The sequence below is a fragment of the Podarcis tiliguerta genome, assembly GCF_965153285.1.
Source record: "Podarcis tiliguerta genome assembly, chromosome: 5".
NCBI lineage: Eukaryota > Metazoa > Chordata > Lepidosauria > Squamata > Lacertidae > Podarcis > Podarcis tiliguerta.
Genome location: NC_139538.1, coordinates 24,522,990 through 24,536,130, shown reverse-complemented (window position 1 = coordinate 24,536,130; position 13,141 = coordinate 24,522,990). Strand labels below are relative to the sequence as shown.

The 13,141-nt window shown below is 42.6% G+C and overlaps 1 protein-coding gene across 2 annotated transcripts in view; it reads left to right on the top strand.

Moving 5' to 3' along the window:
* The window catches only part of AGTR1 (angiotensin II receptor type 1), a 53,868-nt gene that overhangs the window by 31,917 nt on the left and 8,810 nt on the right, over positions 1–13,141 (top strand). For both annotated transcript variants that reach the window (XM_083442935.1, XM_083442934.1), the window contains exon 2: positions 11,480–12,804. In XM_083442935.1, the coding sequence (XP_083299061.1) occupies positions 11,529–12,617 (1,089 nt within the window). In that variant the 5' untranslated portion in view covers positions 11,480–11,528 and the 3' untranslated portion in view covers positions 12,618–12,804. The remainder of the gene's footprint in view (positions 1–11,479; positions 12,805–13,141) is intronic.

Sequence of the window (13,141 nt, the reverse complement as noted above, 5' to 3'; positions counted from 1 at the left end):
GGAGGGGAATACTTAAAGCCAGGGCTTTTTTCCTGCCAGAACTCAGTTCCGGCACTTCTCAGGTGGGTGCCATTGCCATTATAATAGAAAAAGGGAGGCGTTCATGGTGAGTTCTGGCACCTCCTTTCCATAAAAATAGCACTGCTTAAAGCTATTCTTAATAAACATATTTCAAATGTTCTTCGGCATCACTTCTCACTTTGAAAATAATGATTACTGGCATCTTTGTCCAAAATCTTGATTCTAACTTTTTTGTGGCTGCTCACAGCCTGTGCTTTCCCGTTGTTTTCCTATTATGCTTGTTGGGCACTTGGAGGCTCTCCCCTACCCCATTCTTCCTCAAGTGATCCTGGCCAATCAGTGATAAGAAACTGGACATAATGATGTCATCATGATATGTAGCCAATCAGAATTTGTTGTGTGGTGATGTCTACTGAAGCCCATTAGACAGAGGACAATTTTCTGTACATGGGCAAACCTTAACAGTTATGGATAACTACTAGGCCTAGAGAGTTTATCAGCCTTTCCACAATAAACCCTGGGGAAGTGTTGAAAGGGTGGTCCTTTTCCATTGTAATGAATGATATGCCCACACTGACACCCAACCACCCATATATTTGGCTCAGTAATATTGCCGAATGGTTTCCATTCTTCACTGAGGAAATTGTAGAATGAAGTTGGTATGTACTGTTGCCACTTTTATGGAAAAAAGAAACATACTCCAACCATATAGGTAAAGGGACCCCTGACAGTTAAGTCCAGTCGTGGACGACTCTGGGGTTGTGGCGCTCATCTCGCTTTATTGGCCGAGGGAGCCAGTGTACAGCTTCCAGGTCATGTGGCTAGCATGATTAAGCTGCTTCTGGCGAACCAGAGCAGGGCATGGAAATGCCGTTTACCTTCCCACTGGAGCGGTACCTATTTATCTACTTGCACTTTGACGTGCTTTCGAACTTCTAGGTGGGCAGGAGCAGGGACTGAGTAACAGGAGCTCACCTCGTCATAGGGATTCGAACCGCCAACCTTCTGATCGGCAAGCCCTAGGCTCTGTGGTTTAGACCACAGTGCCACCTGCGTCCCCGACGCCAACCATATATGCACCCACAAAGAGTGATGCTTTCATTCCATTTGCAAAAGAGAGTCATGGCACTCTGCTGACCTTTCGACAGGCTCCATGGCTGCTTGCTATCTCAAAAGTCCTTGTCAGAAAGCAAACACTGCAAGTTTATGTGAGCTTGAAATCTGGCTTGTGGCGTTCGGTTACATGATTACGGTTAATGAAGTTCTCGCAGGAAGCTGCAGTCACTGGCATCTCGTTTTTCAGTCAGCAAAGAGCTGTTTACCTTGCGGAGGCCCAGCATCCTCCTCTGTTATCTCAGGCAGTTTAATTAGAAGGCATGATCGTCCAACATAGGAAATGAGTAGAGTGCTAAATAATGGTTGGTGGAACAGTCTGAAGCAGCACATTCTCATCAGTGACTTATCATAATCATTGTAATTAAAAATAAAAAAAAATAAAAGGTCAAACAGGACAGTCATGTACAACAGGGATTAGCAGCTCCCCAGATAATTTGTTGAAAAATGGAGCCTCAAGCAGCCCCCACCACCACCATTTATACTTGCTTGAATGTCTGCTCTGTTAACAAAAGCTTTCTGTGCCTTGCCAGTCCTAAAAAGAGGTCAATCTACTACTATTATATTGTTGCCAGGGTTCCAGTTGGAATTGTATATCTATGGAATTAATTTGCACCCATCACATGCATTAGTCAAAAGATAACAGCAGCATATAAAAAGCAGTTTGGCATCTATAATTGTGATGATTGTCATAGTCTTGCCAACTAGAAGTTTTGACCTTTTATCAGAATACTTACTCAGGAAGTTAAAAACAAAAACTAATCTACTGTTCCATTTTTATTTTTACTTTGGGGGCTTTCCACATTTGTCATTTATACTGGTATGACTTCTGGGGGGTTTTCCCCCCCAGATTTTTTCATCGTCTTTATTCAGCTAGTCGTCTGAAATGATTCCCTGGGAAGAAGGATTGATGGTTAAACCACTCTTAGAATTGTAGCTCTGTGAAGGGAATAGGGGGGTCTCCTAATAATTCTCAGCGCTCTTAACAAATTACAGTTCCCAGGATTCTCGGGGATGGGGGATCCATGGCTGCTTATAGTGATATGATACTGCTTTGAATGTGTAGTGCGGATGGGCCACCACTCTCCAATAACAATGACATACAGTGGTACCTCGGGTTAAGTACTTAATTCGTTCTGGAGGTCTGTTCTTAACCTGAAACTGCTCTTAACCTGAAGCACCACTTTAGCTAATGGGGCCTCCTGCTGCCGCCTCGCCTCTGGAGCACGATTTCTGTTGTCATCCTGAAGCAAAGTTCTTAACCTGAAGCACTATTTCTGGGTTAGCAGAGTCAGTAACCTGAAGCGTATGTAACCTGAGGTACCACTGTATGGCCAAAGAGACAGGCAATCAGCTACAAAGTCACTCTTTAAAATGTTGGATCAAACAGCAACTGTAACACTATAGGTGGCAAGTGCAGAAAAGTGTGAGACTGGAACCAGCATTGTTGCCACAAACTTTCAAGACTTTTCCCTTGTCCTTAAATAAAACAGGTGGTGTTTTTTTTCAACAACATTGTGGTGTCTTTATTATATATATGCAGCTGTAACTCACCAGAACTCAGTTCCGGCACCTCTCAGGTTGGCGCCATTGCCATAATAAGAAAACAAGGGAGGTGTTCATGGTGAGTTCCAGCACCTCTTTTTCTAGAAAAATAGCACTGTATATGATATATGGTTTATTTGTATACTATGGAAGAGGGGCTCACATATATAACACCCCAGAAGGTATTTCTTCTACCATAGCCAAAGTCTTGGATTCAAGCAGGAATCAAGCATGTTTCTCACTCTCTGGTTCCAGCCTTCTTCCTGCTTCTAGTCCAGCTCTCTCACACACCCAATTCTGGTCTTTGTCCTTCTCACGACCCACCAGGTGAGGGAGGGGGCCACCCATTTGTCCTCTGGCACAGAGCAAACTTCTTATACCGACTTATACTTAGGGGCATTGTGGCCCTTGCCTGGCTAATTCAACAGTGGGGTCTTCCATTAGATTCAAACGCTTACTGAATCCAGGAGTTAGAAGAAACTCGCCTCTACAGCCTAACTCCCAGCCCCTACCATGACCAAGAAAAACCCACCCTCACAACAATAATTTTAACTGGATTCTCCGGTGGAGGCTTCTAGTGTATCTTTAGAGAACCGTGAGTTGGATCCAGAAGCAGTTCCTCCAATGAGGAAATCCCCTTTCATTGGCAGATGCATCTCTGCGTCCATCCCAGTATTTTCAGGCTGTGCTGTGGCATTTGGAAGAACTTCATTTCCAAGTAACAACCAACCATGGGATGCAAGTAACAGCTTGGTAATCCAGCTAGCTGTAATGGCCACTCTTCTGCTTGATTTCGAAAGGTTACAGTGACTATATTTTAGGCAGCACATTTATATAGATCAGATTGGGGCATTGGTTCCATGTTAAAATGAGAGCAATATCCAGTAACCTCCCTCTCTCTCTCTCTCTCTCTCTCTCTCTCTCTCGCCTGCATTTCACAAGTTCCAAAGCCAAAAGAAGCCCTGCAGTTATTACTTCAGTCAGGAAGGCATTTTGCCACTATTCTTCTCTGGAACAATATTTTTAATGTTTTGTTTCTACAAGCAAGTTTAGATTTAAGGCCTCCCCATTGTGAATCTTAAGTATCTGTAGGAAACCTAAATGGCACTAAGCCTATATTTTCATGAGACCTTTAAAAGCACAAAGACACACATTAAAAACTGATATGGGAATATGGAGAACTGAATTTAAGATTAAAAAATTGAGAAAACAAAATTGACACTTTTGCCTATCTCTGTTCTTTAGTAGTAAGTGTGCAAAAGTTTGGACTGTCATTTCTTAAAGCATTTCTAAACATTCATGAAGAAAAGAAGATCGGGTTGTATCCTGCAAATTTCCCTTTATGACCTCTTTTTAAGTGTATTTGTTATAGTTAATCAACAAAATGGGCGCATGATGGGAAATAGAAGCAAATATGAAGCCTGATGAAAGAAAACACAAATTAAATTATGTTCCTGCTTAATTGCTGTGTAGACTCTACACAGCTCTGCAAAGCTCATTAAATTAATTTCATTATAATAACTAATTACAGGGTGATCTATCAAAATACAAAGCTGTTGTTTTTTTATATATCTTTGAAAAGGTCAAGGCCAATTTCACTATTTTCCCTTTTCTATAGTTAGCTAACATTTAAAAAGCAAAGGGGGGGGGGAGGAAAGTTCATTATTGTTGCAGAATGCAAATTTCTGCAATTTACCTCTCAATGAAATACAGGACAACTATTGATGGTTTGAACAGATCCAGAGTGCATCACATAGGTATTTTGATCAGCACAGAATTATGCAGCTGGATAATCTGCCGCTATCACTGATACCCAGAATGCAGCCGTGAAATGTTTGTGATCGTTTGGTCGGCTCTTAAGAACGAATGCTCCTTCCGATTTAAGTGTCTTTCATGCATTGTCTAGAGAAATTTTGCACTTTCCCTAGATTAGTGATAATGTAAATGAAATGTATTGCAGTAAATGGAGAAATCACCATGCTACAGTTTTTATAACTAAATCTTCATGTTTCCTGGCAAAGAAAGGGGGATAATTTAGTGCAAGGCGTAGGTATGTTCCAAGCTGTTATGCTGCATCACATTGGTGGTAGCTGCCATCTTGATTTTCCACTTCAGAACGGATGTGTTTCTGCTTCAGTTGTTAAGCTTTTCACTTGCTTTCAAATTTTCATACCAGTGCAACAGCTGTGGATTTTCTGAAGAACATCTTTTATCGGTGCTACCTTTGGAAGCGTTAGAAGTTCCCTTGACTATAAAAATCCAATTTGGATCTTAGCAATAGTTCCTCAGTGCAGCTTAGACACTGGGCCCCTTGGCCGTTATTTCTCAAAGTAATATAACCTCAAACAAATAGCTTGGCAAGGTCATACAGGTGATAAGGTTACAAAAATATCTCACTTAAACTTTATCGTGAGAAAGTCACACAGCTGTCCTGTTCCAGGAATCTACAATACCAAATAGTATTTCTTAATGAGCAAACAAGAAAGGCCGTCACTATACCTTGCATGCCCTCCAAATGTCCTGGGAAAACCAGGACACCTCATTTTTCCTCACAAGAGCATGGCAATAATTTTGGGTGCTATGATCTCTCGCGATTTTGCACCGAGGTCTCACCCCAGAAAAAGCACCCTTTTCAGGGCTGCGATCTCACACAGCACCCCAAAACACACATTTTGGGGCACCATGAGAGCGCCCCTCAAGAAATGTGTCTTTTGTGGTCTCAAGCGGATCAGATGATTCACACAGGAGCACGGATGGGAAGACACACATCCTGGTTTCAGGACTTAACATATTGAAGGATATTATCTTGTGCAATTAAAATAGGCAACATCTGAATGGGGACATACGAAGATTCCTTGAGCAGACCAAACAAGAACCTGTTTCCCACCCATAATGGCCAACCGGGGGTCTCTAGGAAAGTGACCAGGGCAAGAAAGTTATAGCCTTCCCCCAGCAACTGGAACTCAGTGGCATACTTTCTCTGAAAGTTCATGGTCCTCTTATTTCATGCCCTCAAAATTCCAAACTAAGGTGGTTTTATTCAGCAGATTATAATACCATATTGGCCCAAATATAAGATGCATGCCCCCCCCCCCAATTCCAACCGTGAAAAGTTAAAGTTCAGCTTAAATTTGCAACCTTACAAAAATTGGCTTTTACGATATCACTGCTGCAACAGACACATGGTATTGACAGTGCGGTATTGATTTGCCTTTATGGTGCTACAAACATGTAATAATAATAATAATAATAATAATAATAATAATAATATAATAAATAAATAAAAATTATTTATACCCCGCCCACCTGGCTGAGTTTCACCAGCCACTCTGGGCAGATCCCAATCAAGTATTAAAAACAATACAGCATTAAATATTAAAAACTTCAGATGCCTTCAGATGTCTTTTAAAGATAGGATAGCTACTTATTTCCTTCACATCTGAAGGGAGGGTGTTCCACAGGGTGGGCGCCACTACCAAGAAGGCCCTCTGTCTGGTTCCCTGTAACCTTACTTCTCGCAATGAGGGAACCGCCAGAAGGCCCTCGGCGCTGGATCTCAGTGTCCGGGCTGAACGATGGGGGTGGAGACGCTCCTTCAGGTATACAGGACTGAGGCCGTTTAGGGCTTTAAAAGTCAGCACCAAAACTTTGAATTGTGCTCGGAAACGTACTGGGAGCCAATGCAGATCTCTCAGAACCAGTGTTATGTGGTCCTGGCAGCCACTCCCAGTCACCAGTCTAGCTGCCGCATTCTGGATTAATTGCAGTTTCCGGGTCACCTTCAAAGGTAGCCCCAAGTAGAGCGTGTTGCAGTAGTCCAAGCAGGAGATAACTAGAGCATGCACCACTCTGGTGAGACAGTCCGCTGGCAGGTAGGGTCTTAGCCTGCGTACCAGGTGGAGCTGGCAGACAGCTGCCCTGGACACAGTATTAACCTGCGCCTCCATGGACAGCTGTGAGTCCAAAATGACTCCCAGGCTGTGCACCTGGTCCTTCAGGGGCACAGTTACCCCAGGGAATCCCCCACACCCGCCTGCCCCCTGTCCCCCCAAAACAGTACTTCTGTCTTGTCAGGATTCAACCTCAATCTGTTAGCCACCATCCATCCTCCAACCGCCTCCAGGCACTCACACAGGACCTTCACCGCCTTCACTGGTTCTGATTTAAGGAAGAGGTAGAGCTGGGTGTCATCTGCATACTGATGAACACCCAGCCCAGACCCCCTGATGATCTCTTCCAGCAGCTTCATATAGATATTAAAAAGCATGGGGGAGAGGACGGAACCCTGAGGCACCCCACAAGTGAGAGCCCAGGGGTCTGGACACTCATCCCCCCACCACCACTTTCTGGACACGGCCCAGGAGAAAGGAGCGGAACCACTGTATGACAGTGCCCCCAGCTCCCAGCCCCTCTAGACAGTCCAGAAGGATGTTATGGTTGATCGTGTCAAAGTGTTTAAGCCACTTGCGGGGCCACTCTAGTACCAGTAGGATTTTCTTCTACATTTGTCATTTACAGGTGTGAGTGCCTGTGGAATTTCAAGGGAGTGACTTATATTCGGGTATTGTCTCTCCCCCCCCCCCTTGAATTTTAAAGGTGCGGCTTATATTCAGGCCAATACGGTAGTTCATTCACTGCATCATCTGGAACAGGGCCGGGGAACCTGTGACCCCGATGTTGCTGGAGTGCAGCCACAACCATCAGACATTCTGGGAAGGGGCTGGTGGGAGTTGGAGTCCAGAAACACCCCTGATTTAGAGTGTGTTCTACCATGTACCCAAAATTCCATTTGTGTCTGCTGGCCAAAAGAGGCTGGTGACCCAATGGAACCTTAATTCCCAATTAGTGCCGCTGAAAGTAAGCCTATATTTCCCTCATATGGCTACAGTTTCCAGAGTACCCCTTGAAGAAGGATTGATTTTTAAATCACTCTGAAAAGTATAGCTCTGGGAGCGGGACAGGGGTCTCATAACAACTCTCCGCAGCCTTAGCAAATCACAGCTCCCAGAATTCTTTGGAGGGGGCAAGCCATGGCTCCTTAAAGTGTTATCATAGAGCTTTAAAAGCATGATGTGATGGCAGCCTTATGATTCGCCAAAAGGCAATTCTCTTTATTCTTTTTTGTGGCGAACTGAAAGGCAATCCTGATTAATAATGAGGCTAATAGTTTTGGCACTAGGGTGTGTCAAATGTTGCACATGTTTAAAAACCCTAAAATGGGACCTTCTGTGGTCCGTATATTGCTTTATTTATTCAAAGCAGGAATTATTGAGAAACCTCCATTTAAAATATCTGCCTTAACTTTTTAAACTTCATAAAAATAACAAAGATTCTTTCTGAGAGGTGCCTAAACTATAATTTACAGTCAAATTCCCCATGAATAGGGGAAATTAAATTGTGGTCCTTGACAAAAGTTTGATATTCAGTTACACATAATTAGGTATTCAGTGCTAGCGCAATTCCTAAGAAACTGAATGATCCTTAGCTAATACAAGTGCATTCTGTAGCACTCGTCCTCTGTGAAACAACACTTTTGCTATAATGGAATTATATCCAGGAGTCATTGCAGATATTCAGAGTTAACATGCTCTTTTGCAATACTGCACCCCCACAATTTGTCAATTAAACAACAAGTAGCCATAGAATCACAGAGTGCAGTCAAGTTTCTATCCAGGAATAAATATAGCTTCAACCAGTGCTGCAGTTAGGCAAGTCTAAGGGTGGTGTTCAACTAACTTTTATCAACTAACTAAATCCATCAAAATTAATGGCCCTACATTCATGACCATGAATTTCAATGGGCCTACCCATTGAAAAATTAGTTGAGCACACCCCTACATTTTTAAATTCTGGATTTAATGGTTTTAAGAGGGGGTCCTCTCTTTAGATAGTAGTGTCTATTACTTCACTTGTTTCAGAAATACCCTCCTGCTCATTTTGCTGAGTATTATACTCTCTTTATGTATCTCTTACTGAAGTCCTATTCACATGACATGGCATGCACATGAATGAATGTAGGTAAGGCAGGTTGGTATCCACTACCCCCACCCTGAGGTGCATGCATTCAACAGACCTTGTGAACAAACCCTACACAAGTATGAACTGTATGTCTAGAGCAGTGATGGCCAAACCTGGCCTTCCAGCTGTTTTGGGACTACAGTTCCCATCATCCCTGACCACTGGTCCTGTTAGCTAGGGATGATGGGAGTTGTAGTCCCAAAACAGTTGGAGGGTCAGGTTTGGCCATCATTGGTCTAGAGGATCAGTCCACACATTCTGGGATCCTGTAAAACTCAGTTTGTACCTATTAACTATTCAAAAGACCCTTCTGAACCTGCACCAACCAGGAATGTGATTACAGGGTGTATGATGTCATGTGAACAGATCTTATGTGAATTCACAGTACATGGCTGCTGCTTCTGCCAATGGAACAACTAACTACTTTCCTGTTACAGGCAACACACCCCAAATATACAATTTCTTCATACTATTATTCCATTACAATCAGCAAGAAAACATGTTTGGTTCATTGATTTTGGCTCATATTTATTTTAATCATAGTGACTTAGCATACCCAAAGTGAGTTTAAGAATAAAGCCAATATGCTTGCTAATCAGACACAAATTAACTTTTGGCAAGAGATCCACGTAAGTTCAGATAGACAAGTTTCTGAATGCCAAGAGGTTTTGTTTTCATTAACAGCTATTAAACTTCCATGATCCAAGACGACCTCTTAAGTGATTCACTAAAAACATATTTAATTGCGTTGTTTGTCTTGGTCTCCAGTGAGCAGCCAAAACATAGCCTATGAATGTTACTCAGATGCTGATTATTTTGATCCATAATATAACCTAAACAGAACACCAAGATATCTGGGATCTAGCAGTTGTGCTATATTTGGCATTTACATTGATAAGATACTGCAGTGGAAAGAACAACATTTCATTCATTTTTCATGATGTAATGTCCAGGTTGCTTAGGTCAGTCCAGTGCTTTTTTTTCTTTAAAAAAATGTTAAGGGGTACTCTCATTTTCCTACTCATATTGAAATACTGCCCTCAATGAGACCAAACTTAGATTCACAAAATGTTTAGGGGTATGCGTACCCCCAGGAAAAAAAGCACTGAGTCAGTCCCTTGTTCTTGTAGAGTGCAAGAAAACATTAATATACCTAAATTCAAGAAGTCATTACGATTGATATAAAATTGTTCTAAACAAGGATGGGGAACATGTGGCCCTCCAGGTGTTGATGGACTCCAACTTCCACCAGCCCCAGCCAGTTGTCAGGAGCTCAGCCTACTCTTGAGTAGGACCCTGGTAGAGACACATGACTGGCATGTTCTTTCCCTCCTGGTCAATCGTTCGGGAGCTTCATGAGCTTTCTTCAGCCTGAACATCATAGCGACCGATGCCAACCAACACCGGCACACTTAGGGATCCGCAGTTTGCGCATCATGCGTAACAGACCTCAGCAACTCAGCATTTTGGCTAATCTACTTTATTTACATATAAACACACACGGAGCACTGCAACATGGCTCCTTCTCTCTCTAGCATCAGACAGCAAAGAGAAAAAGAACAAAGAACAATAGCCCCACTTCACTGAACACAGTAACACAAACATCCTGTCTTCGTCACTTCCCACTCTGTGGAGTCAAAACATCTACCATCATGTGATAGATAACAATCCCATGACTGCAATCATGGAGCGGGAATTCTAAACACCAGCATGGCTACTGATCAAGGATGATGAGAATCATAGCTCAACAACATATGGAAAGTCACAGATCTCCCATCCTCGATCTAAAGCTTAGCTCTTAATGCCTGGATTTCATTTTGATGTACCAACCTAAGGGCAGGAGGCAGACATGCAGTGCAGTACTGAGAATTGTTTCAAGAATGTAACAAGTAGCAAACACCCTTTCCCACTATTGTTGTGGATCTGTGACAAAGTGGAATACAATAACATTGTGAGGTAACCCACCATTACTATGTAGTGTGTGTGTTTGTGTGTATTTTATGGAAATGATGACTGGGTGGGGGACCAGTGGAAGAGGAGAATAAACGTTCCCCCTAAAGGTCATTTTAGTGATTCCAACTTGCATTCCAACTTACGGGAATTCTCTTCTTCCACAAAGCTACTGAAAGGTGGCAGGAAAGGGTTAGCTATCCGTTTTTCCAATACCACTGTTAAAATTGGTTGCTAGCTAGGAAACTGCTATGGAGCCATTTGCTGAGAGTTGTTAGGGGACCCCTATCTCCCATCTGCAGAGCTACAATTCTCAGTGTAGTTTAACAATCAATCTCTCTTCGCAGGAAACTCTGAGAATTGTAGGTCTGGAGGGTGAAGGGGATCTCCTAGCAATTCACAGCACACTTAACAAACTACAGCTCCCAAAATTCTTTGGGAGAAGCCATTAAACAGTCATGGCAAGTGGTGGGATAGTGCTTTAAATGTATAGTGTGAATCTGCTCTTCTTCTTTTTTAAAACAACAGCAACAACAACAACTGTTGCCAGGGATTGAATTTAGGGCCATGTGCTTTTCCCGTGAGCACTGGTCCCTGCCCAAATAACATAACTTATGTCAATTGAAATCAAAGTACTAAGTTAAATATTTGGAGCATAATGCAGGCTTCTCCGGAATATTGAATTTAATTCATGAAAATGTAGTTAGAGTATTAAACATCTACCATAATTGCTGTTAAGAAACTGTTGAACAAGTCCATTCCCCCCCACCACAAAAAAAATTAAATATAAAGGCAAAGCAGTAGTGATAATATTCTCATTTTTCTTCCCCAGATGAGCCTGGAATTAATTTTCCAAATATTCTCCACCTGAACTTATCAAGATGCTCCTAAATATGTCCACAGAAGAGACTGTGAAAAGAATTCACGTGGACTGCCCCTCACTGGGAAGGCACAACTACATGCTAATTGTTGTTCCAACGGTTTACACCATCATCTTCATCATAGGTATATTCGGAAACAGTTTGGTGGTGATTGTTATTTACTTCTTCATGAAGCTGAAAACTGTGGCAAGTGTCTTTCTGTTCAATTTAGCTCTGGCTGATTTGTGTTTCCTCGTGACTTTGCCACTGTGGGCGGCCAATGCCGCCATGCAATACCGCTGGCCTTTTGGCAGTGGCTTGTGCAAGTTAGCTTCAGCCGCAGCAACCTTCAACCTGTATGCCAGCGTGTTTCTCCTGACGTGCCTCAGCATTGACCGTTACTTGGCAATCGTGCACCCAATGAAGTCCCGGCTTCAGCGCACGATGCTTGTGGCCCGGGTAACTTGCATCATCATCTGGCTGATGGCGGCCCTTGCCAGCTTGCCTGTGATTATCCACCGTACCGTATACTTAATCGAAAATGAAAATATAACGGTATGCGCTTTTCGGTATCAGACCCCCTCCAACACAACCAACGGCACAACACTCAAAGTTGGATTGGGCTTATCGAAAAACATGCTGGGGTTTTTGATCCCCTTTGTGATCATTTTAACAAGCTATATATTAATCTGGAAAGCCCTGAAGAAAGCATACCAGATTCAGAAAAACAAGACCAGAAACGATGATATTTTCAAGATGATTGTTGCAATTGTCCTTTTCTTCTTCTTTTCTTGGGTTCCTCATCAAATATTCACTTTTCTGGATGTGCTGATTCAACTCAGTGTGATCACCGATTGTAATATCATCGACATTGTGGATACAGCCATGCCTTTCACGATCTGCTTAGCGTATTTTAACAACTGCCTCAATCCCCTCTTTTATGGCTTTTTTGGAAAGAACTTCAGGAAATATTTCCTCCAGCTTCTGAAATACAGCCCCCACAATGTCAGACACTCTAGTTTCACGACAAAGATGTCCTCTCTTTCCTATCGGCCTTCGGAAAACCTAATCCTAACAGCCCCCAAAAATGGGTTCTTGGACACTGAGTGACGACTTGGCGGCGCATGTTTTCCACAACCTAGTTGGCCAGCACAGTGATGTTCACCCAGAGTCCCAACCACCACAGCTTTAAGTGTTTAACCATCTGAGACACATTGTCCTATTAAAACTGAGCAGTGGCCTCTCATTTTGTCTTGTGAAGAGGATTGTTGGTTGTTTACAGCAAATGTTAATGAAAGTAAGTAAGCTGAGGTATTCACCATCAGCCTGCCTTTCTAAAGCTTGGGGGACAATAGTATGTGGAAGAGCTCTTGAAATGTGCTAGGAAGTGTGGTCCAATTCATTCTATCAAGGCTCTGAGATTTGCTTTGAACATGCACAAGCAACTCTGACATTGCCTTTGGGGCCTGTTACACAGGAGACATAAGAAAGGCCTGTTTTCAGACCGATGAAAGCAAAGTAAAAGTCACGAGGTTTTTCAAGAATGTGAATTTATATGTCATATGTACTACTTGATTGTAATCAAAATCTACCTATGCTACATTTACATATATACACCATAAAGTCCATTCTAG